General features: G+C 36.1%; 1 protein-coding gene across 4 annotated transcripts in view; it reads left to right on the forward strand.

Annotated features, from left to right (window-relative positions):
• Positions 1-15,059, forward strand: part of LOC115447047 (protein real-time) — a 73,694-nt gene extending 58,635 nt beyond the window's left edge. Inside the window, exons 6-15 of one of the 4 annotated variants that reach the window (XM_030173963.2) lie at positions 4,402-4,517; positions 4,852-5,041; positions 5,960-6,048; positions 6,358-6,616; positions 6,821-6,939; positions 8,413-8,538; positions 8,861-8,999; positions 9,366-9,475; positions 11,232-11,350; positions 12,081-15,059. In XM_030173963.2, the coding sequence (XP_030029823.2) occupies positions 4,402-4,517; positions 4,852-5,041; positions 5,960-6,048; positions 6,358-6,616; positions 6,821-6,939; positions 8,413-8,538; positions 8,861-8,999; positions 9,366-9,475; positions 11,232-11,350; positions 12,081-12,168 (1,355 nt within the window). In that variant the 3' untranslated portion in view covers positions 12,169-15,059. Of the gene's footprint in view, positions 1-4,401; positions 4,518-4,851; positions 5,042-5,959; positions 6,049-6,357; positions 6,617-6,820; positions 6,940-8,412; positions 8,539-8,860; positions 9,000-9,353; positions 9,476-11,231; positions 11,398-12,080 lie in introns of all 4 variants that reach the window. The other 3 variants (XM_037438650.1, XM_030173962.2, XM_037438651.1) reach the window with 3 other exon arrangements.
• Positions 15,060-25,363: the final 10,304 nt, after the last annotated feature.

Consider the following 25,363-nt stretch of genomic DNA (forward strand, 5'->3'; position numbering starts at 1 on the left):
TAACCTTCGTTACAGCAATTTCGTATGCACTGCTTTTTGTACTAAGAGAAACAATTTCATAAAAAGATTTACAATCTCTTATTGCACTTGCAATTTAAATTTGTATTGTGTTTGTAGCAGACCTATTCCCTGGAATATGAGAATATGCAATTGTGTCCTTTTTATGAAAATAAGAACATGAATAGAAGCAACAATTCAATATTGTGTAGTTACATTATAGTGTTCAAGTGAGTTATTTAATGTTCCAGCAATATTACTACAAAACGAAACAAACATTAGTTATTTTACGTTGTCGTTTATTTATATCAACCTCAAAACTCATTTTCATCAGCCATATTAAGTCCACTGCGGCATAGACCTAAACATTTCCAGACAGACCTGTCAGAAGCGGCCTGCATCCATCGTCTAATAACCTTGATAAAGGTTGCAAGTTCCCAAAACGCGACATACTATTATAAAACTAAATTACAAAGAACGTTTATTTTCAATATGTCGCAATGGAGGTGTCTTTCCGCATGCCATAATTGCGGCAAGGTTCCATGTTCCTAAAACAAAATGAACGTGATACGACCTTGTAGCACTAACACTGCACTTAATAACGCTCGAAAAGAATTTAAACTTTAGACTCATAGTTATAAAATAGCGGATTGCGTGCTTGTTTGCCACAGCTGTTTTGCGGCAAGGTCGCAAATCCGGGATAGTTGGAAAGAGGATGGCACGGGACGGGGCCGAACTTAGATTTTAGTTTGGGGGTCATATTGAACAAATTTTCTGGTTCTTTCAGGATTAAATAAAAAAGTGTGAGGCACCAAATTAATGCTGAAGTGAATTAAAACTAACATTTATTTTAATAGATATTATTTTATTTTACTACATACATAAAGGAATAAACAAAAATAAAACGTGTAGGCATTTTTTCTATTCTAGCTATTTTTAAGGAAGTAATCTTACACTATTAGTATTTGTCTATACCGCCATAAACAAAAGCATTGTGATGTTCAAATAAATATATAATATGATGTATTAATATTCTGCTCACGCTCCGAGTAGTCTAAGATTCAGTATGTTAGATTTATCATACGTTAAAAGAATTTTTAGTGTATCTATTTCACTTCCTTTACAACGAAGACAAAATAAAGAGGTGCAATTCATCAACCAGTGGCACTTTAAACCGATTTTAAAATTACTCCTCTTAAGGATTTTTCATTTAAATAGCCTAAGATTAAACAAAATATTAAATTTATCTTGTAGGCGAAAGACCCCTATCACCAAGCCTAAATCCGAGCCTGTTCTGAGCAGCGCTGTTTGCTTCCGTCGATTACAGTTCCCGAGGGATTTGATCTTGAACCGTTCCGTTCAGTGTAAGCCTGATGGACGAGTATTGTAAATATTTGCAAGTTTTGGAATTTGCAGTTCGTAACAATTATTTATATTCATTCCTATATGACCGCCCTGAAGATAACTAGTCGGACTATGACGGTTGACTTCTAAGTGTAAAATGGTGCAGAAGGTGGCTTCAGTGCAGAAAAATCAGACCGGCTAAGATAGTAATTTTCTCGTGAACCCATATGGACAGGTAACACTGTTCTTTGTCTATTTATGTCGCCTAGCAATGTGTAAACATTTGAGTTATAATTCTATTTAAAAGTAGCTCTGAGGCAAAATAATATTAGGCTTTTAAGTGCGATATTTGCAGATTCTGTAGCAGCAGAAATATAAGCTGTTATTGGACTTAAATGGATTATCGGACGTGAGACTTAGATTAATCTAAGCATTAATGATAATGCTATGTATATGAATACATAACTTATTAGCATTGTTAAACTATATTCTGTTATCAATGTTCAGTGCTTGTATCAATTGAAATTCGTCTCGTTACTCAATGGAGTCGACCTTGCTCCTCGGCGGCCCTGACCCGATAGGATGAGCCAGCCACAAGGGACCGTTTGAGTATTGGAGCCACGTCCGATCTGCCAAATGTTTGGGGGACAAACGGATACATTATGGGCGAGGAAATTGGACGATCACGCGGATGTATTTATTGAGGCGTAAACTAGACGTAATTTTGGTTTAGGAATAATAACTGACTTTATACTTATTATTAATGATAGTCAAGTATACAGTGACCAAGAAAATCAAAGAACCACGCCGCCTCATGGTAAAATATAGAACTAATTGGAAGAAGCAAAAATGGAGTCCCTAAGCAGGTTTTTGCTTTCCTGGTCAGGCTCTACGAGGTTTTATGAAGTAATCTTAATGCGAAGAGGGTTCGGGCCTGTAATATAAATATATAAGCTTTGTTTACTGGCTTGCAATATACTCTTGTACCAATAATTCAATGCTCCAAACATTTGGCAAATTGACATTATAGTAGTGCATAATATCGTCAGGTGAAACCACGAACGGATTGATACATAAGAAACATTTGCTGCTCAGCAAACTTTTTAGATTTTTTCCCCGTATGTATATAGAATAAAGTACAGTGATATAACTTAATATTACCTTAATACTAGTACTTAGTTCTTATGTTTGTCGTCTGATTACCAAGCTAGTCGTGAATTACTTCGTGGGAACTTCACGCGACAATTAACACGTATGTCGCACGTGCTAAATTAATTGTATATACCTTATACGGATTCTTAATCCTATTACGTTTTCGTGCTTATTTGACCAACGTGTACGAATTTTTTTCCAAGTTTTCGCTCGATTGGGTTTTCAGTATTTACCATAATAAATTGCATAATAATTTAGGTATTGCTATTTGTGAACTATCATCATCGGCCATATCAATTCTACTGCTGAAAATAGGCATCCTAAAGATTTCCAGACGGACCTGTCAAAAGCGGCCTACATCGTGTTTCTGCCACCTTAATCAAGTCGTCTATCCACCTTACTATTTCGTGGAAACACATAGACAAATATGTTCTATAGATATGTTGGTTGTCAAGAATTGTACCTCAATACTTGATAAATGCCTCAACAAACACAAAATTCTGGTCACTTAACGAAAACATTCAGCGACGCAATTCTGACATTATACAGGGTCATTTTGACATTGCGTTACTAAATGAAACCACATGTCATATTCGTCTTCACCTTTGCCGACATTGTGCCAAAAAATATCCTTTAATAACTAATATTTTCGCGAAAAATCTTGGTTTTAGTTTTCTGATTTTTTGATAATTTTGTAGTTTAATGCGAATATGGCGTGTGCGTGGGCGTATTTCTGACTAAAAGTATGATGTTGCCGGTGCAACGAATTCTCTTAGAGTATTAGTAGTGGCTTTAGGGCGCGTAAAATTAGAATTACCTTTTATGCTTCGCAATTTACACTTTTTTATTTTATACCTACGGCTCAAGTCACTTATTGTAAATTGTTATTTCCCAGTAGATAAATATGTTGTTTCATATAGTAACGCAATATCAAAACGACCCTGTATATTTGCGCACAATACGAACATTAAATTAAGGAATTCCAAGCATCTCATACTATAGTAAGCTTATTTGTCCCTAGCATTGCACGTAGTTAATACAATTTCGTGACAAAAATAACGCAAGACGTCGCACTCTGATTCAGTTATTAGAGTAATAATTTAGCTAAATGTGTGCAGTTGGTACGTAGAAATGTGTCGCAGCTTCAATAGTAGTCGAGGCGGATTTTCCTCAATTAAGTCTTTAAGTTTATTGGCTTGTATTCTTAAAGTGGGGACGGTCATATGAGGCAAACAACCTGGGTCCCCTTTATTTTATATATATTATCTACCTTACCCAGTTAGTATTTTTGAATCAAGTGAAATTAGCATTTATATGTTTGCTTAATGTACAACCAAAAACAATAACGAAGCGCCCGTTCAATGATGTCTGTCTAAACAACGACCAACTATATTTAGTCGCCTTACATTATATTCGGCGAGTAGCGTAATTTACCCATATACCCTTTATTACGTTATTAATATCATGCTGCCATATAAATGGTAGTTTGAATTCAAATTTCAGCATTAACTATTGCATACGTCAGGGATGGCGAACTTTTTAATGGTTAACGTGCCATTATATATAAAAAAATTGCCTATAACGTGTCATCCAGGACCGGTTTTATCTATCTGAGTGCCCCTTTTTAGCGACTTTTTTTGACCCAACTATATTTTTTAACGGGGCTTGGCAAATTGTCTTCACTGCACCTGATGTTAAGCGACGTGAAGCCCAAAGTAAGATACATATACATTGTTTTGTCTTGCCTGCCCGAATTATTTTGTCACGTGTCACCACTGGCACGTGTGCCACTGGTTCGCCAGCCCTGTTAAACGTAAACTGACGGAAAACATTTACTTGAACATCGCGAAATAAATCCTTACTATCCAAAATTACTTCACTTGTATCTAAAGATTTTGATTGTTTCAGATCAATACACATTGGACAGCGAGTACATAAAACGTTACCTCGGCGAGCTCACGCCCATGCAGGAGTCCAGGCTGCTGCAGCTCAGGAAGTGGATCGCTGACTTGCAGAAGGGCAAGGTATCATTCTAAAACAAATTTTAGAACATTAAATTCGAACAGGCCGGCTTAATTGTGTGGAATGGTGAGGGGTTAGGGGGGAGCGTGATAGTATATCATATAGGGTTGCCCTTATTATATTGTAACCAAAACTACACCATTGGCGATTTAAACATCAAAGTATTCTTCTTTAAAAAGTGATATTGATTTTTTTGCTCAATATCAGCTCAGAGTCTGAAATTTTACTTGTTAATATCAATAAGCTCGCCTCTTATTATATAGCATCGAACATACCTCGCGAAATGCTCTGTCTACCCTCTAAAAAGAGAAATGTGATGCTATGTATTTCCACCAGGTGCCGAGCGACACGACGCTTCTCCGCTTCCTCCGCGCGAGGGACTTCAACGTGGAGAAGGCGCGCGAGATGCTCTCCCAGTCGCTGCTGTGGCGCAAGAAGCACCAGGTCGACAGGATCCTGTCAGAGTACGAGACACCTGATGTCGTCAAGCAGTACTTCCCGGGCGGGTGGCACCATCATGACAAAGGTCTTTTAAGTTTTATTTGAGCTTCGGTAACAATATTGCTGAGGCCTTATTCTCTATGCAATAACTTATTTTAATAGTGTGGTACATGTCATGTCCCGTTTAATACAATAGAAATTGGCATACAGAATACCATTCCAGGCTAATTTCACAAAGATCATGGCTGTGTTATGAGTTTACACCGTCATAGTGAATAAGGCCCATGCCTTATGATGAAATTTTAGTTTATTGTTATTTTTGGATAGATTTTCCACGTCAATCATATTGCTCATGAACTGGTGTGGCTTTAGAGTTATCTAATATTTTGTTTCACTATATTATGTGATTAAAATTAAAGGAAATTGTACAAGACTTTGTATATTTACTATGTCACATGTGTACAATGTCTATTTGCAAGGCATTAGTGTAAAATAGACCTTACTGGTAATATCAATAAGTACTATTAAAGGTGTGTGTTTAATTTAAGCAAATTAAGTCCCATGTAAATGTATCTCTCTGAAATATTCCGTTGCAAACACAGTTGTGATTGTTTTGTGACGTTTTCAAATATAAATATAACAATGAAGCAAATTATCTTCAATGTATTTCTATTGATACATTTTGAAACACATAATTATATAGTATATACGGGCCGTTCATGTATTACGTAACACAATTTTTTAAGATTTTTGGGCCGCCCGCCAGCATGTATTACCCATCCTACACTCTTGTTCATACTTCTGGAAGCCTACACGAGCTGTAAACCTAGAAGATCTAGGTTCCAATTTCCCTTAGAGCAATAAAAATGTATGTAATTTTTTCTATTAAAAGCACCTGAGTTCTAGATAAGAATGTGTAAGAAATATACCGATGGTATTATTTGATGGAATAGGTGTAACCTCACGCTTTTGTTGCCAATGTTATTATATTATTATTTTCTAGATGGACGTCCCCTGTACATCCTGCGATTGGGACAGATGGACGTCAAAGGATTGCTGAAATCCATCGGCGAAGATGGCCTCTTGAAGTTGGTGAGTGATTTATCATAACAAGATCTTCATTAAGTCAACTTCATTGTTTCATCATAAGATTTTAAAACTTCTATAGGCTTTAACATTCATTAATTTAGCTACCCAGCTTTGCATCACCTATCAATCCCGATCGACGATGTCTTTTCGTTAATATAAAGACAGAAAGCCAGTTGCTGTTAGCTTAAGTTTATGAAATAGGAAGAATGAGAAGTTGATAAAGATACAAAATAGAGAATAATGGTCACTATTTATGATATGTTCAATATCCCAGAGATTTAATTAATTAGAATCACATTATTTGCTATCTAGACTCTACACGTATGCGAAGAGGGTCTGAAACTTCTAGAAGAGGCGACTCGCTCGGAAGAACGCGCCGTCCAAGCCTGGAGCCTGCTGGTCGACTTGGATGGGCTGAACATGCGCCACCTGTGGAGGCCAGGGGTCCGCGCCCTGCTCCGCATCATACAGATCGTGGAGGCCAACTACCCGGAGACCATGGGCCGCGTGCTCATCGTCAGGGCGCCCAGGGTCTTCCCGATACTGTGGACTATTGTTAGCACTTTTATTGGTAAGGCAGTAATATTATACCTTCTGGCGATATTTCTTATAACTTTTGTACAGTTTTTGGTGAAGAATTTATTCCGAATGCCCAGAGTAGAATATTTTATATGATGAGTACTCCTATTTGATGTTTAGGTTTCTGCGATCGCAATATCTATTTCGTCAGTTTTTATTTAAGAGTTCTGAAAAATGTAAAGTAAAAAATTTTCAGACGAGAACACCCGCAGCAAGTTCCTATTCTACGGCGGCAAAGACTACCTCCAGCCCGGCGGGCTGCTCGACTACATCCCAAAAGATCTCATTCCGGACTTCCTCGGAGGACCTTGCAAGGTAATGAGTATACTTTACTCCACCTGTATAGTATCGCCATCTATTGACAGGACAAGTTTCTAACAAATTACATAGAAAAATGTGTCTCAAGTTAATCAATTAAGAAATACAGCATATAATTTAACATTAATTATATTTAATTTATTCAAAAACAGAACTATCCAACGACGGCAGTTTTATTTAATTTCAATATATTATTAATAGATGGCGTCGTTTTAAATTTATTTACTGCTACCGTTTTGGTTTACCCTCATTTAATTTATTTATTTTACTTTATTTGCGGCAGTCGGACATTGTAGACTCGTCGTTGTTCGTGCCACATCAGTATTACGATTATGTACGGTTAACGTGAGATATATAATTATTCGGTACATGTGTACTCAACAGTGTTGTGCTAGTCATGTTATACATCAAATTATTCATCTAAATGGTTCTCACGTCATTTGCAAAACAGTACACATATCTTCACGTATGCTAAGGCTACACTAAGATCAAATAAATTTATATAATTTTCTTTATATTTTTTTCTCTTTGAATAAGGTGCTCTTTGAGATTATGTATGAATTTTTCACTTGACAGTTGACATTGGCAGTAATATTTCTCAATTTAGAAGAACAAAAAGTCAACATAAAAATTTTAATTATCGCTTTAAGCAAGACGAAGATTGAGTAGTAGCCGTGACATATTATTTCGATGATTTGATAAAGCCATTAGATGTATTATATCCTAGTGTAGAGGTTTTACAACACGATATAAGTTGAAGTATTTGAACGCCTTTTCGCGATAAAGAGCGTTGGACATAAAGCTTAGTGTGGCCCCAGCATTATAAATCAGCTAACGCGCACGTTTCACCATTGCATAAATTATATCAGCTCAAATGGTACACTCAATTTCCTATCGTAGAACTCTTTGTATTAGGTTTTCGAATAAGCTATTTTTATTATTCATTATGAAACGATTATATAGACGCCATGTCTCTTGCGATAGAATCACAGACTACACAAACAGATGTTATCGATTATATTGTAATTGTTTATGATAAATATTATATTACATAAATATAATGTTTTTAGAAGTAAGATACTGCAATATATGTCACATTTCATACTTATTTACCGGGCACAGTTGAAGTAAAGATATTATTTTTTTTTTTTCAAAATCTGTCGACCTTTAAAATTATTGTAATTAATCAAAAATGGCCTTTAGAATCCTGGGCGCAGGTGTAAACCAAGCCGTTTTAAAAAACTTTATTCTAATAAAATATTTATACGATTTAAGTATTGAATTTACTTTCATCAGTTTTTTTTATGAACTAAGCCAGGCTTCTTAAGGCTTTCACTGGATACCAGGTTTAGATATTATTGTCAAACCTACAACCACCACCACGTACGAGTATTATTCCATTTATGTTATCTTTGGTTTTATTATGAAACTAGGGCGGTATCACAAATAATTTTACATCTTGTATTGCAGAGTTTCGTCCATGAGGGCGGGTTGGTACCAAAGAGCTTGTACGTGAGCGGCGCGTTCACAGAGAGAGACGGAGACCCTCTGAGTGAAGACAGCATCTACCGTTCAGTCAGCCTGGGAAAGGGACAGGTAAGAGACAAAAAATATTTCGTTGTTTCAAATATTTAGAAAAAGTAATACACGAATTTCTCTTTTGTGAAATAATGACAAAAAAATATCGACATTATAGTTTTTTCTTTAGTATACGCCTTTTATTTCCTATTCGAATATTAGTATTATTGATACTTTTACATCTTATTTTTTCCATATTATTCATCTATAACTATGACAGCCAAGATCAAGATTGTTTTTGTAAGTGAAGCTACACTAACGTACTCAAAATATATTCCCGCTACGCGATAATATACTCAAGATATTTGTCGGCTATGATACGTGGTGGTGTGTGGTGCAGGTCCACGAGGTGGTGGTGGTGAACCGCGACCCGCAGAGCGTGCTGACGTGGGACTTCGACGTGCTCCGTCATGACCTCGCCTTCACCGTCTACCGCTCGCACCATCATCTCCAGTCGCCCACGCAGGAGGATGCTACCGGTAACTACCTCTCTCGGCTATTTTCTTTTCTCAAGCAACAAGGTTCTTATGGCACGAGTTTTAAGAAGCCCATCAAGATTTACATACATTTTAACTATCCAATCATATTTTTGTCAATGTTTTTTTTTTTTACCTTTTTTATTTTAATTTTTTGTTGAGTTTATTGAACATTTTTATCGTATTTTTTTTGTTTGTTCATTTTCATTCATCGTCTAAATTCATACCATTCAACAACTTACCAGACGGCGTAAAATCAACGAAATGAAAAAGCGAACAAACAAAAAAGGGTGACAAAAGGTGGCGGTGTGTTGGTGACCGAGTTGTGTATTAACATAGTGTGTGCTGACGTTGCAGCGATGTGCGTAGGTGGGTCGGAGGAGGCGCGCTCCGTGCTGGAGCAGAAGGGCTGGCGCGAGGGCGAGCACTACCACCGCGTCGAGAACACGCTCGTCTGCCACGACGGCGAGAGCATACAGGTACACTGCGCGGACTCATACTCGTCTGTTCATAATAATATCAGCCCTGTATCATATACTTGCCCACTGCTGAGCACGGACCTCCTCTACTACTGACAGGGATTAGGCCTTAGCCCACCACGCTGGCCTAGTGCGGATTGGTAGACTTCACACACCTTCGAAATTCGTATGGAGAACTTCTCAGATGTGCAGGTTTCCTCACGATGTTTTCCTTCACCGTTAAAGCGAACGATAAATTCACAAAGAATACACACATGATTTTAGAAAAGTCAGAGGTGTGTGCCCTTGGGATTTGAACCTGCGGACATTCGTCTTGGCAGTCCGTTCCACACCCAACTAGGCTATCGCCGTCTGTTCATATCTCATAATAATTATTTTTATTTATACTAATTATGAATACATCATTTTATTTAACGGTGACGTTCACAATAGACTGTGCCTTTTTTTATACGTGCTTGGCTAAGTGTCCCCACTGCACTTGATGGTAAGTGGAGTAGGTTCTGATAGAATGTCGACAGACAAGAGATGATTATCCCTCGGTAGTCAACACAATTATACTGGCCTGTTGAAACCGGATACACAGGCTGATTCCAGAATGCGGCATACATCGGAATTATTTGCGGTATTTTAAATGTAGAGAAAAAATACAATTTATTATTAACAGATGCATGAGTCATAATGTGTGCTAATGGCGCTGTATGTAAAACATCGTAATAGATAAAAAGGATTATTTTGCAAAGTACATGTATCGAAAATAATAATGTTTCGTTCGTCATGAAATCAAATTGATCTGTAGTTAGATATCAAAATATAGTAAATACTAGCTTTTCCCGCGGCTCCGCCCGCGTTATAAAGTTTTTCAGGCTAAAGTTTTCCGTTATGAAAGTAGTAGTTTCCCGGGACCCTATGTTCTTCCCGGGGTCTCAAACTGTCTCCATACCAAATTTCATCTTAATACGTTGGGTAGTTTTTGAGTTCAACACGTTCAGGCAGACAGATGCAGCGGGGGACTTTGTTTTATAATATATTTTTTAGAACTTTTTAAGAGGAACAATCCCGTCATACATCATTGTTGCATAACTTTAACCGTTTACGCAGTGCACGCAACGGAAGCTCTCAAAACTAATAAATTGTCCCCGTTTTTGCAACATGTTTCATTACTGCTCCGCTCTTATTGGTCATAGCGTGATGATATATAACTAAGAGCACTCCACGAACAAAGGGCTATTCAACACAAAAAGAATTTTTCAGTTCGAATCGGTAGTTCCTGAGATTAGCCATTACTGCTCCGCTCCTATTGGGTATAGCGTGATAATATATAGCCTATAGCACTCCACGAACAAAGGGCTATCGAACGCAAAAAGAATTTTTAAGTTTGGACCGGTAGTTCCTGAGATTAGCCATTACTGCTCCGCTCCTATTAGGTATAGCGTGATGATATATAGCCTATAGCACTCCACGAACAAAGGGCTATCCAACGCAAAAATATTTTTCAGTTTGGACCGGTAGTTCCTGAGATCAGCCATTACTGCTCCGCTCCTATTGGGTATAGCGTGATGATATATAGCCTATAGCACTCCACGAATAAAGGGCTATCCAACGCAAAAAGAATTTTTCAGTTTGGACCGGTAGTTCCTGAGATTAGCGCGTTCAAACAAACAAACAAACAAACAAACTCTTCAGCTTTATATAATAGTATAGATTAGGAAGGAAAATAAACTTAATTGATTTTTACCTTGTGTCGTGTGGTGTGCAGGGGTCGCACGTGATGGTGGAGAGCGCCAGCTACGTGCTGCAGTGGCGCGTGGTGGCGGCCGAGCACCGCGCCGCGCAGCTCATGTACTTCCACGAGACGCTCGCCAGCCACCACTACAAGTAACCACCCACCACCCACACCCTCGACACCACCACCACCACCACCAGTACACGCGCACACTTATTTATTTGTGTATTTTTCTGTTTTCCCTATTTTATCTTCTTTTCCTTTTTTATTTTTTTTTGTAAATGAATAAGTACATAACTGCCTCTTCCGTATGCTTATTAGTTAGTATATTTTCCATTTTCTTTTCGTATTTTTTTCTAAAATAGATATTGAACCTCTTCTTTACCTATCCTTTTTTTTTTGTATTAATTTGTATACACTATTCTTTATTGATTTAATACTTAATTTAGTTAATGAACGCAATAATCTGTATTATATAACTCACTATATGTGTTTAACAGTATTTAGTTGTGTATATACTATGCCTAGAAGTGATCATATCAGAGTTCAGAATCAAATGAAATATTTTCTTACTTTATTACACTGATGCTTGAATAAATTTCCTGCTGCTTGAAAAAATGTTTTTTTGGTGACACTAACAGTATTTCGGAATTATGACGTTTGTGTTGTATAGTTTGGACTATAACAACCTCGCCATGTTATGGTAATCTATGGAACTAATTTCTTGTACTCACAACAAGAACTTTACAATACAAAAGTGGGGCCTCAAAAGTCAGTTTTTATTATCCTGATCTACAGCAATCTATTACTTATACTTTATATGTGGAAGTTAGCTATAGTTCAGTTATAAACTGACCTTTTAAGTGTTTTTTGTATTGACAGAGGTTCGATGTCGAGCCTGCAGTCCGGCACCAGCGGGTTCTCGTGCCTGAGCGGCAAGTCCGCGGCGAGCGACTGTCCGTCGCGGTGATGCGCGCCGCCCGGCGCCGCCGCGCGTCTGCAGTAGCTACCATCTACCACCTACCATCATGCTTTGAACGTCACTAGGGATGAGTCAGTGTTGCTAGCTCAAATGTTATGTCCAGGGAGATCTGACTTCATAGTCAGCCATTTTATGTCATTGAAATAATTATAATGAAAAGATAAAAATTTTAAATATTTGTAACAATTTAAAAAAAATATGTCATCAAGATTTTGTCTTTTTACCATTAATTGAAGTCATTCTTGGACATTACATTCTTGCATTTTAGGGTAAACTTGACTCAAGATCTGAATAAAACACTCCTAGTTACGCAAACGCTTGAAGAATATTAAAATGGGTTGCAATATTAAAATAATGAACATTATTATATGTGCTATAGAAAATTTATATGAGCTACAAATCATGGAACATTGTGGAAATAACAAATTATCGTTAAAATATTTTGAAAGTTCGTATGAGCTATAAGTAAATAAGGAATTACAACAAATTTATATTTTTATCTGTTTAATAGATAATGGAATGTTAAAATTTATTTTTCATACTTGCTCGGGTTATGTGATCTCGATTGCAATTTCGTCCGCAACATTCTCACAAAGCTTTATCAAAATTGTACAAGCATTTGTATTAAGATTGTTAGTGAAAATAGAACTGGCATAGGAATTAATAGAATACATCTACCATGAAACCATAGATAATATTAATGCAATATCTATACTTGGAAGTACTAAATAATATGACTATAAAGTCATTATGGATAAATTACTCACTTGAACCTAACTTTTTCGAGTTCCTGCATAGAAAAATAATTCAAGTTTCCCTTTTCGAAGTAAATTTACGTATTTGGAGTTATACATCTGCAAAAACGTACGCTCACAAAATTATAGTACTGAGAACGCGATACAATAGCAACAGCTCAAATATTTTTGTGTAAATATGTTAAGAAAACTAGCAAATACTATTTTAAAGAGAAGTGGTGGGGGTATAAAGCCTCCATTGGGGGAGGTTCACGTCCTTACTAGGACGTGTGTAGGCAAATAGTTGGTATTAGACATAAAAATATATTTTTCTTATATAGGTAGTAAATATTAGGTTATTTAATTATAAGTGGTTAGGAAAACACGTATTGGGGCATTTTTTTGTTTTTTATTTTTGTAAAAAGTATAAAGCGACACATTCATATTTGAATTGTTTTTTATTTAATTTTTTACACAAATAAACTATTTATGATTATCTTATGTGTTTTTTGCTCAGTTTTGTGTGAGATATGTTAACACAAACTCTGAGAGCATTTCCTTCAAATAGCGTTGTGCAATCATTGTAATAATAATAGGCTAAGCAATTTTATTTAGTCAATATTTCATGCTATAGTAAAAAAATCTTTTTTTTTTTATTAAATATGCACGGTTGAAGTGTATTTTATGATATCCTTGCATAATAAACATAGCTATGGATTCTTCAATATTATTTTATGATGATAAAATACGTGAGAAATCATCGTGTTTCTTTGCTGCTGCAGCCAGGTTTGTTGCGAGACTGACTATAAAAAAATCAGGTGATTGGCAAAATAAAATTATTTTTTTTTGCAATTATTGAATTATTTATGTTAACAAACTGGTAACTAAAACACCTGAAGTGTTGGGCTTTCAAACTTAGGATGTGGTTATTTAACCTTTAGCAGCTTGTATCTGGGAGGTTTATTTTTAATTGTAAAATATTAGTTGGGATGAAGCACTAAAATTCATTGATTTATGCAATATTTTCCCACTTTGCTGCAATCGAAAAAGTAGTAAGTGCGCCACGCAGAACCTATGATTCCTTCACTTATACCACAAACGTTTAAGATTATTAGTTTTGTAATTATTTTATAGTATTAAATGATAGCATAATTGTAATAAGCAAGTCGATATAATGTTAGTGCAATTGATTCAGTCGCTTGACTACTGCATATTTTTAAAAGAATACATACTTAGAACGTAAAGGGTTAGAAATAAAAACAACGGAAATTGTAAATGCGGAATTTTTATTTTTGTAACGTGTACATAATAATGCAATTTATATTTATAAAACTTTATTGTAAATTATTCATTAAGAACTTCTAACATAGCGGATGGTCAAACTAATAAAATTCGTTTTATAGTACTGCAGGACGCTATCAGGTAAAAAAGCGGGAAATTGGTAAAAATACGCACTTTTTGTCTTCTGCGCCATCTTACAAAATGGCGGACGCGACACAAATAATTTTAGAACTACAGATTCAGAGAAATGGAAGTTCAATGGAATACAATAATTATAATTGGTCGAGGGCGACATTACTTCGCCCATAATTGCCCGTCCTTAAACCCTTATTATTCACATCCCAAATCTCTGAAGTAAAAGAGATTAAATACAGACGAATTCATTTTTCTAAGTCTGCAGAAATAACCACTCTAATAGAGTTTTAATGCACAAAACCAGTAAATCATTTACGTTCACATATTACAACACATTTAATAGAATCACTTATATAATTAAACTACTAAATAATTATTTGAGCATTAAGTATAAATTGAAAATGGGTTTGAAATAATGCTTTGGTCCTTTGCCGTTATCTAATTGAACAAGAAATGTAAATATTGGTCATTACAAGAAGTTATAGTTCTGTAATATTTTCATATCAAGATTTTAATTTTAAATCAGTGGCACTTCCATAAAACATTGAACGTCTATCTTGACGTAATGTCCATACGCCTTGTAGTTACTGTTGCTTTAGATAAGATGCCAATGTTACCAACCTAAAAGTCTCACCTCTACTTAAATTTTTAACAAACAAATAAAATTTTCAAATAACATTCAAGGTACAAAAATTTTCATAATGAATAGAGAAAGTTATTATTAGCAAAGGGATTCGTATTTTAATAAATATAAATCTATATAAGTAAGGCACGTTTTAGCAAACAATTACCCCCTTATTCATAGACGTTTTTTATCTAAGGACGGAGCATTACTATGATAACAAGTCTGTTTCTCAGTGCTGACGGCATGGCAGCCTTCACAGTGCGTAGACATAGGGCCGTTGTGATTGGGTAATAATAATAATAATAATATCAGCCCTGTATTATATACTTGCCCACTGCTGAGCACGGGCCTCCTCTACTACTGAGAGGGATTAGGCCTTATAGTCCACCACGCTGGCCTAGTGCGGATTGGTAGACTTCACACACCCTCGAAATTCCTATAGAGAACTTCTCAGGTATGCAGGTTTCCTCACGATGTTTTCCTTCACCGTTAAAGCAAGCGATAATTCACAAAGAATTTTAGATTGGGTAATATTGAGATACAACTTGAACTAGTTGGCTGTCGGATAAAGCTGAATAAAGAGCAAGCTGTCAGATAAACAAAGCTGAGAAACACTTGTTATGACAGCAATGCTCCGTCCTTAGATAAATAACGTCTATGAATAAGGGGGTAAATCGTTAAGTTGAAAAAATATAATAGCGTTACGTTTCAATGTGGATTCTGCCTATAGAAGAGGAATTGTACACTAAATTGTTGATGTAAGATGCTTTGAAAATGTTACTAGGAGCTAACTTGGAATTTAGTGTGGGTCGAATATCATGCGAGTGGGGGTCAGGAGCCCTGTCCAGTTCGGCCCTGTAGGGAAGCCATTAGTATATGTAAGTGCAGAGATCGGTCCTATTCGTGTTAGATGAATCCGCTACGAACAATGTTAGCGGAAGTTATTGACTATTGAAATAAAATCTTAATGTTTTATTGTGGTTTCATTTTTAAAGCCGTTTCTCCAAATATCTCGTGTCTATATATCTATTCCAAATAAAGATCAAGGTAATTGTTGTAAAACTCTTGGTAATGCAGATCAAATTCAGAGCCAGCGTGATACTTCGTATTGAGAGCAGCGGTACATTTATTTAGGTTTAAACAGATTTATTCTAATAGTCACCTTAAACAATGCCTTTAGTGTTTTATGATCGTATCCTATCAATCCTAATTCTATGATACCATATTTGTTTTAATTCAACCATATGACGAATCTAAACTCCAAAGATCTGAAAGGCGTTAGCCTGATCACATAGTTCTAACTTCTATGCCATGTAATCCAAAGCTTTGGGTCGCGTTGCTATTGTAAACAGGCTTGTGATGGAGGTAGTTATAAATAAGTTATTGGAAATAAATCACTGCGAAAAATGATTTACTTTAAATAAATTTCACAATGTGACCTACATTGATTTTGCAATATTTCACTCCCAATAAAGTCTGATAAGGCTCGTTTATGGAACATATTTTTAACAATTGCATTTATTTCCGTTTTCAAATTCTGATTTATTATTTTGGGTCTTAACAACACCTAACTTCCTTTAATATAGAAAAGGCTGATTGAGATTAGAAAAACTATGAACCAATAAAACTGCACAAAAAAGTACCTCCGTCCGTCGCCTAGCTTTGACTTCTAGCTGTGTCCCTCATAATCTTCTTTTCCCTTAACTTTTTTCATAGCCTAAGTTACGCGGAGAAAGCGAAAGTACTTTACTTTTTCCTAGTGTTTATTTTTTGGGTTTGGTCTAGCAATTCTAGCGATCACTCTCTACAAACAAGTTCCAAACATCTATAGCTGCTTCTAACTTTAGATATAGGTTTCATCCTCGAAAAATTATAATTACCGAATGTTTTGCAAATAGACTGCAATTTTTATTTCATCAAACATTTATAAGGCAAAGATGTGTTGCTACCTACGAAGATAATGATGTGATTAGCAACGTCTATCGATAATATTAGAATATATCACTAAAACGAGCAACTATTTCGTAAGCATAGCGCAATTGTACATACATAAAAATTTCAATCATTTTTGGGATTTATTTTCTGTATTGGAAACGTTGGGCCTTTTATAACCTTACTTTATTGCTGAACAGAGTGTTTCCACTTGAAATCGTTTTATAGCTCCGATAAGCGCTACGTACAATTTTACGCCATGAAAAAATACTAGTTTTTAATATAATGAACTGTACGTAGGTACGCTTCGTCGTTAGTGATTGTTTCTTCATTATGCTTTGCTAATCCCACATTTAGATTTAAGCAAAACCATACCACACTGTTTGATACGTAAGATAAAGGACCACTAATAGAATTTGGAACATACTTTTGATAATTATTTTGTCTTTCTAAATCTACTGTCTATCCAGATGAGTACCCGCAGTCATAACAATCGTGCTTTGTCAGAAGTAAAAGTAGCTCTCCAGTAAACTATATCTACATAAATAAACATGTCGGTCTGTTGAACTACTGTCGAAAATAAAACATACCCATAAATACTATTGCATTTATTGAACTTTGCATTTAGAAAGGATTATCATTAGACAGGGGAAGGACCTAGAAAGTTTCGCTCAGAGTAGCTTTAGGGCTATGTACGCCACTAAACTATGAAGCTATTTTGGATACATTGATTGATGATGATGACGTTACTGGTGGTAGGTCTCTTATATGTGAGAATCTGCCTGGGTAGGTACCAAAGCAGTGTCTATTTCTGCTGCCAAGCAACAGTGTGTAATCACTGTTGTGTTCCAGTTTGAAGTGCATTCTAGCCAGTGTAAGTAGTGGGCATAATAAGATTTAACATCTCATATCTTAGAATTGTGAGCACAGTGGAATACCAAACAATACTTTGTTATTCAATGTGTTAGATGGTGTTTCTTCTGTATATGGACGGTCGTATCGCTTAGCATCAGGTGAACAGCAAGCTTGTCTCGTCGTTCAAAGCAATAAAAAAAACATTGATAACCATTCCAATTTTTTTTTAACGCGTAGAGTTACCAATCAAATCCTCAAAGTAATCTTGAATGTTTATCAGGCCAGATAGCGACCACCGTAGACAAAGTGTAAGACCCGCCATAGTGGCCCACGTAAGTTATAGTGGCGTCCCGGGATCCAACAGGCCGTCATAATTTTGGCAACCGGCGAGAGTTGTCAGTCGACACTCTACTCTACTACACTTAGCACGATGAGATAATGTGTGGACACTCTAACATGCGAGAACAATAAATATATATGAAAAGAGGGCTAAATAATCGCTTCTAGCTACCAATGTGGGGCAGTAAGAACTTGCATTTAAATGGTTTATCGCGGCGTTATTGGAAAAATGGCGCTAACAATGCAGTCATTAACCACCCAACTGGGTCAGCTTTTACAAACCAGCCGTTAAACTGAACAAACTAATTTATATCAGTGGTTCGCAACTTTGACATACTGTTCTTATTAGGGAAGTGAAAAAAAAATTATAGGTTATCTCACACTCACACACTCTATACCTAACTTTGCTGTCAAGTTTCGTTCTTTTTTTTTATATGACACGGCAAAGGGACTGTCGTTGTCGATCGACGAGACGCGTTGTATTTCCCGACGGTAGCCATAATAGGTAATGCTAGTCTGCATTACTGGTTATAGGCATAAAATAGGTACCTCCGTCCTTTACGCGCGCAAATAATTTCTTGCATATTTGTTCCATAATCCGAGCGTACATTACCCTATTTTGTTTAAACTATTAGGACAAATAAAATAATCAAATACGGCGTGACGCCGGAACACAAATTGGAAAGTAAATCGAGTGTGTACCGCGCTTTGCCTTGGTTGTAAAAATGGCCGCGGTTTAATGTAAAATCCTTTTTGTAAGACTGCTGGATGGTGTTGTACAGTTAGTGAGTTATACTTATTAGGTGAACGGCCCGGTCCTCTTATTAATTTATAAAATGACCCTGGACATTGGATGCAACTAACTTCTTGATCTAAAGAATTTGTTTAGATGCTCATAAGACGTAATATTACGTGCATCTATGTAAATAGCGCTATTGGTAAGTACAGTTTGTCTGCATTATGGCTAGACTTTTTCCCCATCCTAAGGCACCCTAGGGTTGCGACTTCAGATTTCAAGGTTCAAACTTGCCCACAATAATAATAATATTACAAATCTATGTACCTAGATGAAGAGTCCCACAATCAAGACAGAGGTTTTCATCACCATATATAAGAATAAAATGTTCAATTCGAAAACGCAGTGGTGTAAGAAAGCTAATATTTTTGGTCATTAAAGAATCAGAATTTTTTGGTAGCGATTGCCACCTAAATTCGCAACACCAGAGCATTCTTACAATAAGAAAAAATCTGTACCTAACTTCTATTTTACTGTTGAATGAAAAAGTTGAACGAAATATTCGGTACGAAAACTAACCTTATTTGCATTTGTAGCTCTTTTCTGGCAAATACCCAGCCAGAAAAGAGGCTAATACCCATTTATTGATAAACTAGCTTCCGCTCGCAGCTTCGCCCGCGTGGATTTCGGACTTCAAAAATGGAGGAGGTGCTCAATTTGTCGGGATGTTTTTTTAATGTATGGTGGTATGCAGGTGGTCCGATTGTCCGGTCAGGGTCTGATGATGAGATCCTGGTGAAATCGAAGGAAGCATATAGCATGATTCAGTATTCACGGGTAATGGCTTATTATTAGCGTATTTCATGTATAACTTTGGTGTTTCTATCCCGATTTCTATGATTCTTTTTTATGGAATATTTAATAATGTAAACTTTTTTAATTAGGGATGACTGAGAGTGTTATAAACATAAGAGTAGACAAATATAATGAGAAAGCTTCGAACTGCTAAGCTATCGGGAGTTACACGTGTTATTGTGAGTCAACCATAAAAGATAGACATATGCTGTCGTGGGATATTTTTACATAATTTTAAGGAGAACATTTCCGTCATACATGATTTCTGTGTAGCTTTAACCATTAAGGTTGCACACGCGACGGAAGCTTAAAAAATGGAATAACTTCTCCCGTTTTCCCAACATTTCCCTACACTGCTCTGCTCCTATTCATTGTAGCGTGATGAAAAGTATACTATAACCAGCACAGGAGTATGACAAATAAGTGTACCAAGTTTCGTTAAAATCCGTCGAGTAGTTTTTGTTTCTATAACGGTTATACAGACAGACAGACAAAAAATTTACTAATTGCATTTTTGGCATCAGTATCGATCCCTAATCACCCCCTGATAGTTATTTTGGAAATATATTTCATGTACAGAATTGACCTCTCTACAGATTTATTATAAGTATAGATGAGATGAGGTTCTGTTTTTGGTTGGTACTGGACCAGTAGAGCAAATTAAAATCCATCAATTACTTATTGCAAACATGAAGCCTTTGGCTATCAGAAATGTGTGTCTTAAAAATACTGGATGAATAGCGCAAGGTGCAACATGTTTCTCAATAAAGGGAAAATCATATTCAGATGGATAATTTAGTCTAAAACACAAGCTTCGTACGAAAAATATGTTTGAATAATAAATTCATGTTTAGTCCTTCATTATCATAATACAAACGTTTCTGAAAAAGCATTTTTGTGATTCGAATATGTGAAGGAAAATGGATATTTAGGTGATAATAATCCAGAAATAAGCAGACACTAAGTGCAGTGACGGTGCAGTGATTGTAGAATTATAGAAGGAATGACACATTAACGAATAAGAAAATCATATATCTATTGTTGGACGTTTTTATCATAGAGCTAAATACAATATAAAAATTTACTTGGGTAGGTAGTCTGTATTGAAAATAATGTACCTATTTTTTGCTGAGATACGGGCATTTTGCCTAACTTTTTAAGTAGGTACATAATTACTTATTAAAAATGGCACATGAAGAAGAAAATTAATAGAAAAGACTAATAACTACTAAAACTTTGTGCATCATTTCATATTTTTCATCTAGAGAAACATAAAACAAATAATTACAAAAAATTACAAATTGGAACTTACGAGAAACTAAACTTTCAAAACCATACGTGTGTCAAACACGTGGCCAGAACACCGTGGAAACTTGGAAAAATCACTCACAGTCCGAATCGAATGGGTCACGTGTCTTCAGGTGTTGGTGGTACGCCGTGACGACACGAGTCGGGGCGAACAAACTTCTTTGGGCACAGTTTGCTCAATCCGCTCGGGTCGCCGCGGTGTCCGAGTGTCGAACTGATCCCGCGCACCACCACCATGCTACTGCCACTAGTGTGTTTCCACAAGTGTTTTCTGAAACAATTGTAAATTTCTACTATTACCTTGTGATGTCGCTGGTTGTGGCCGGTGTTGGCGGTTTTGAGAAATGTCGGATTTTTTATAGTTGGGTAAAGCGTTTGAGTAAGAGTAGCAGCGCAAAGATCTTATACTTAACTGCCTGCCACTGCATCGCGCTCATCATATTAATTATACTTATTATGTAAAATCTCATAATACCCCTTAATCACACATCTACTTCGATAGAAATATGCGAAGCAGTGGTACTCAAATCACGACGACGAGGCCTACCAAAAGATGAACTGAATTTGATGTAACTATTTTTAGCATTTAGGCAGGTGGATACAACGATTCAAACTGAATACTTCGGGTAGTAGAATCACTATTGAGAAATGGAGACATTGCCTAGAGCTCGAATGGCTAACTAAGCTTTTTCGAGGCATTAACTCTGTCATACAAAAACTATAAAGTGACAATATATTGTGTTCGTATGACGAGTAAAAATTTCCGGAAGCTTTAAAACCAGCTTGCTTGTTTGTCGGCAAATACTGTAAAAGCAAGCTGCACTGCACTCAGGCGTACTAATTAGTCCTTTTGCCTCACGAGAAGACTAAAAACTAGTTTAATGTAGTCTTCAGTTCCGTTGATCAAGGTAAACTATTGAAGCTTTCTTGGTCAGATAACAGTGAGTAGTGAACATCAGCAATGTGTTACGACGATTTTTTCTTTGTATTTCCATTTCTCCTCCTCTGCTACTTTCTTGGGAGCTGTTACAACTAAAACGCTTTAGGATAATCAGAATCCAAACCACAACTACTGCTGCAATAAGACACACAACCTAGACATTCGTGAAAACCCCTAATTTTTTCCACAACGCAACCCAAGACAAATACAAGTGTAGAAATATAGGCAGCAACCACCGACCCACATAGCTGAGGCGAGGGGTTCCGCGCTTATCAGCTGTTGATAAAACTTAACGGCTAGCAGGCGGATAAACTGCGCCGTGAAATCGCAGCGAAACCCAATCATTGCGTTGTTCATGTATTTGTGTCACTGATTGGATCTGATCGGACATGTATCTCTATACATATTGAACTATGTCGGTCCATGTGTGGGAGACGCTCATACATTTTCTGTCATAAAATTATTGTAATAATAGTTTTAGTGGTAGCAGCGACGTTTTTTACGAAGTAGAAGAATAGTCTTTTAAGAACGAGGGTGCGACTAGATTCTTTTTAATAAAGAACTAAATTTTTTTTGTATCCATCAGTGTATTACTCATATGGTGATATTTTTAATTACGATTACATTGTGGTAGACCGTAAAGCTAGTCATAGATCGACCAGCTCCTTAGCGATGCCAATCAATCCAATGAAACCAGTTTGAAGTATAGCTATCGCATCATAGCAAGGCAAATAGCTCAGAGTGCAATAGACCCATATTGCTTTCAACCTTTTTTACTATTTAAAGCTTACCAAGTTTAAACTTACTCACAGTTATACTATATTGGGTGGTAGGGTTCTAATATGTGAGAGTCCGTCTGGGTAACTGTTACCGCGTCATTTATCGATTAAATCAGAAATATTAAATTTATAGTCCGGCTTGGGAATTGAACCCAGGACTTCTCAGACCGCAGTCTACAATGATGCTAATAGACCAAGGAGATTATAAGAGTGTTTCTATTTTGCTTATTAATATTCGTTGCCAAGCAGGGCCGTCTTTACATGGGGTTGCGTAGTACCTGGGCGTAAAACCCAAGGGAGCGAAGACGATGGTCGTCTGAAAAAGGTGCGCTCAATTTTTTTATGCCCATCCCATCTACAAAGGGAACATAATTTACTTTTGGCAAGGTGACACAGGCTGATTTCCGCACCCCTGCGTCCAATATGGCGACGACGGTCTTGTTACCAAGTGAAATCTAATTGTTAGTAATCACCTCCTCCGTAAAATTTATTACAACTCACAACATACCTGTCGCTCCAAGGGCAGTAAAAATAAATTAATGTGACATTAGAATCGGGCGTACAATTAACGAATAGCAATCGCCCAAACTTATTGACATTCTGTAAGTATCCTTAATTTCTAGGAATTTAGTGTCTGTATAAGATGGAATTCGAATCGTTAATGTCAATTAATATTCATTTAATCAATAGCATAGATATTGATTGAATGAAAATTATGTGAATTTTTTAACTTTAGTTTTTAACTACAAGCAAAATCGATAGGTAATTCTATGAAATATCCTCGGACGCCTGATAAAACTTTGTAGCTTATATAAAGGTTGTCGTATTTGCTCTATACAATGTAACAGGAACTCTACATGATTTGAAAGTTTTAAGTTTTAACTTAAATCTTTTTTGAATTACCATAAAATATAAATTATCTGTAAATTATTTGTGACATATTTTTCATTTCATATCCACCAAATTTTCCACTGCTTTTGAAATTTTACTGAATTTTACTTTCTCTATGGTGATGCTAGTTTCTACTACAGAGTATCAGCCCGGAGTCTAGAATTTGTGTGCGATATGGCGATAAACTCACCTCCTATCACACTATGGGACGGAATACATATGGCCAATAGTATTTGCATCGTTGCACTTTCACGTGTTCCTTCAGCCTAATAAAGCGTCAGAATGTGTGGCTGGGTTTTATAAATTAAAAAGCAGTTTTATTTATATAAGTGGAGGACGTGAAGTCTCTCTATTTCATTACAAGATACAAACAAAGAAGCTATCTGAAATGTTAAGTGTACCCAATGATATAGTATAAAATAAAGTATCACACAAATTGAATATATATAACATATTCTGTAGTACTAGATATTTCGGTGTTAATATTAACAAGTACTCATAACGCGTTCTAACTTGTAAATCTTATCGATCGTTGAGCGACGGGAAATTAACAAATATTCGTATGCCCTAAGGCTAAATGGATTCATATTACACCGTCTGTGGGTTGCATATTTATCGCTTCTGTTGATATTATTATTTACCTATATTCAAATATACTTTATGGCCATTTTAGAGGGTTTTAGCCTTAATAACTCTTGACAAATTAATTCAATTCCGGGTCGAAGGACCAATGCAACATGGTCTTTTTTTCAGCCTTATAATTAATGCTTACAAAAATAACTGGCACTGCTTTTTGGAAAAAGAGAAGGTAGACTGATAAGTTTTTCTTGAGTTTACCTTGACTTTTGTGTGCACAATAAAAGATATTTTGAAGTTCAGTGAACTACAAATATGTTTTTTGAAATTTTATGAGATTCTGGTTATATTCGGGGGAAAATAACAGAGCCAGTTTTTAAATTTTAAAAAAGACTTTATGTTATATGACGCAAGATTAGCCTGATCGTCTATGGCACCCCAGCCCACGAATAAGAAGGGTGTTTCTTGATTGCATATACCATGGAAATTCCCTCAGGAAATTCAGCAACTGCCTTATATTACCTACTAATATCATATTATAATAAGAATCATTTATAACCCGAAGAGGAAAAACATTGTCCTGAATAATATATTCAAAAAACCTAAATGTTAAAACCATTGTTTTACTTATTGTTTGAATAAGATTTAAATTTCAACTTTGGTCATGGTGACGAATATGATGTTCTTTGTATTCATTAAAATTACCTACCTACATAAAGCATTTACCGAATATATAAATTGAAATGGTTTGTAAGTCGAAACGCATAAAATAAATATACGCCATATTAGATAAAGCACCAAACGTGGAAAATGGAAACGTTGCAGGTGTAATTATAGAAAAATTCTAATTAAAAATAGCTGCCAGTCTATAAATAGACGCTCAATCTCCGCACACGAATGCACAAAGTAAATAAAAACACTCAGTTTCCTTATCAGTGCGTAACAAGCGCACACAAAGGAATTCCTCCATTCAGCCATTTCTATTGAATTTTGAAAACAAAATTATTAAAAGGGGTCATTACTGACCACTGACCACCATGTACGGACGAAACACCTCAATACAAAATCTTGAACGGGATTACCGGATACTAGTCACAAACAACGAGACCTATATGCGTCTCGTTCTAATCAACCTATTTTCGTATGTAAACAATAACCTCTCCTCCTCTAACACGATAGCTTCACCACACAGCATTA

Source organism: Manduca sexta, chromosome 14, assembly GCF_014839805.1.
Source record: "Manduca sexta isolate Smith_Timp_Sample1 chromosome 14, JHU_Msex_v1.0, whole genome shotgun sequence".
NCBI lineage: Eukaryota > Metazoa > Arthropoda > Insecta > Lepidoptera > Sphingidae > Manduca > Manduca sexta.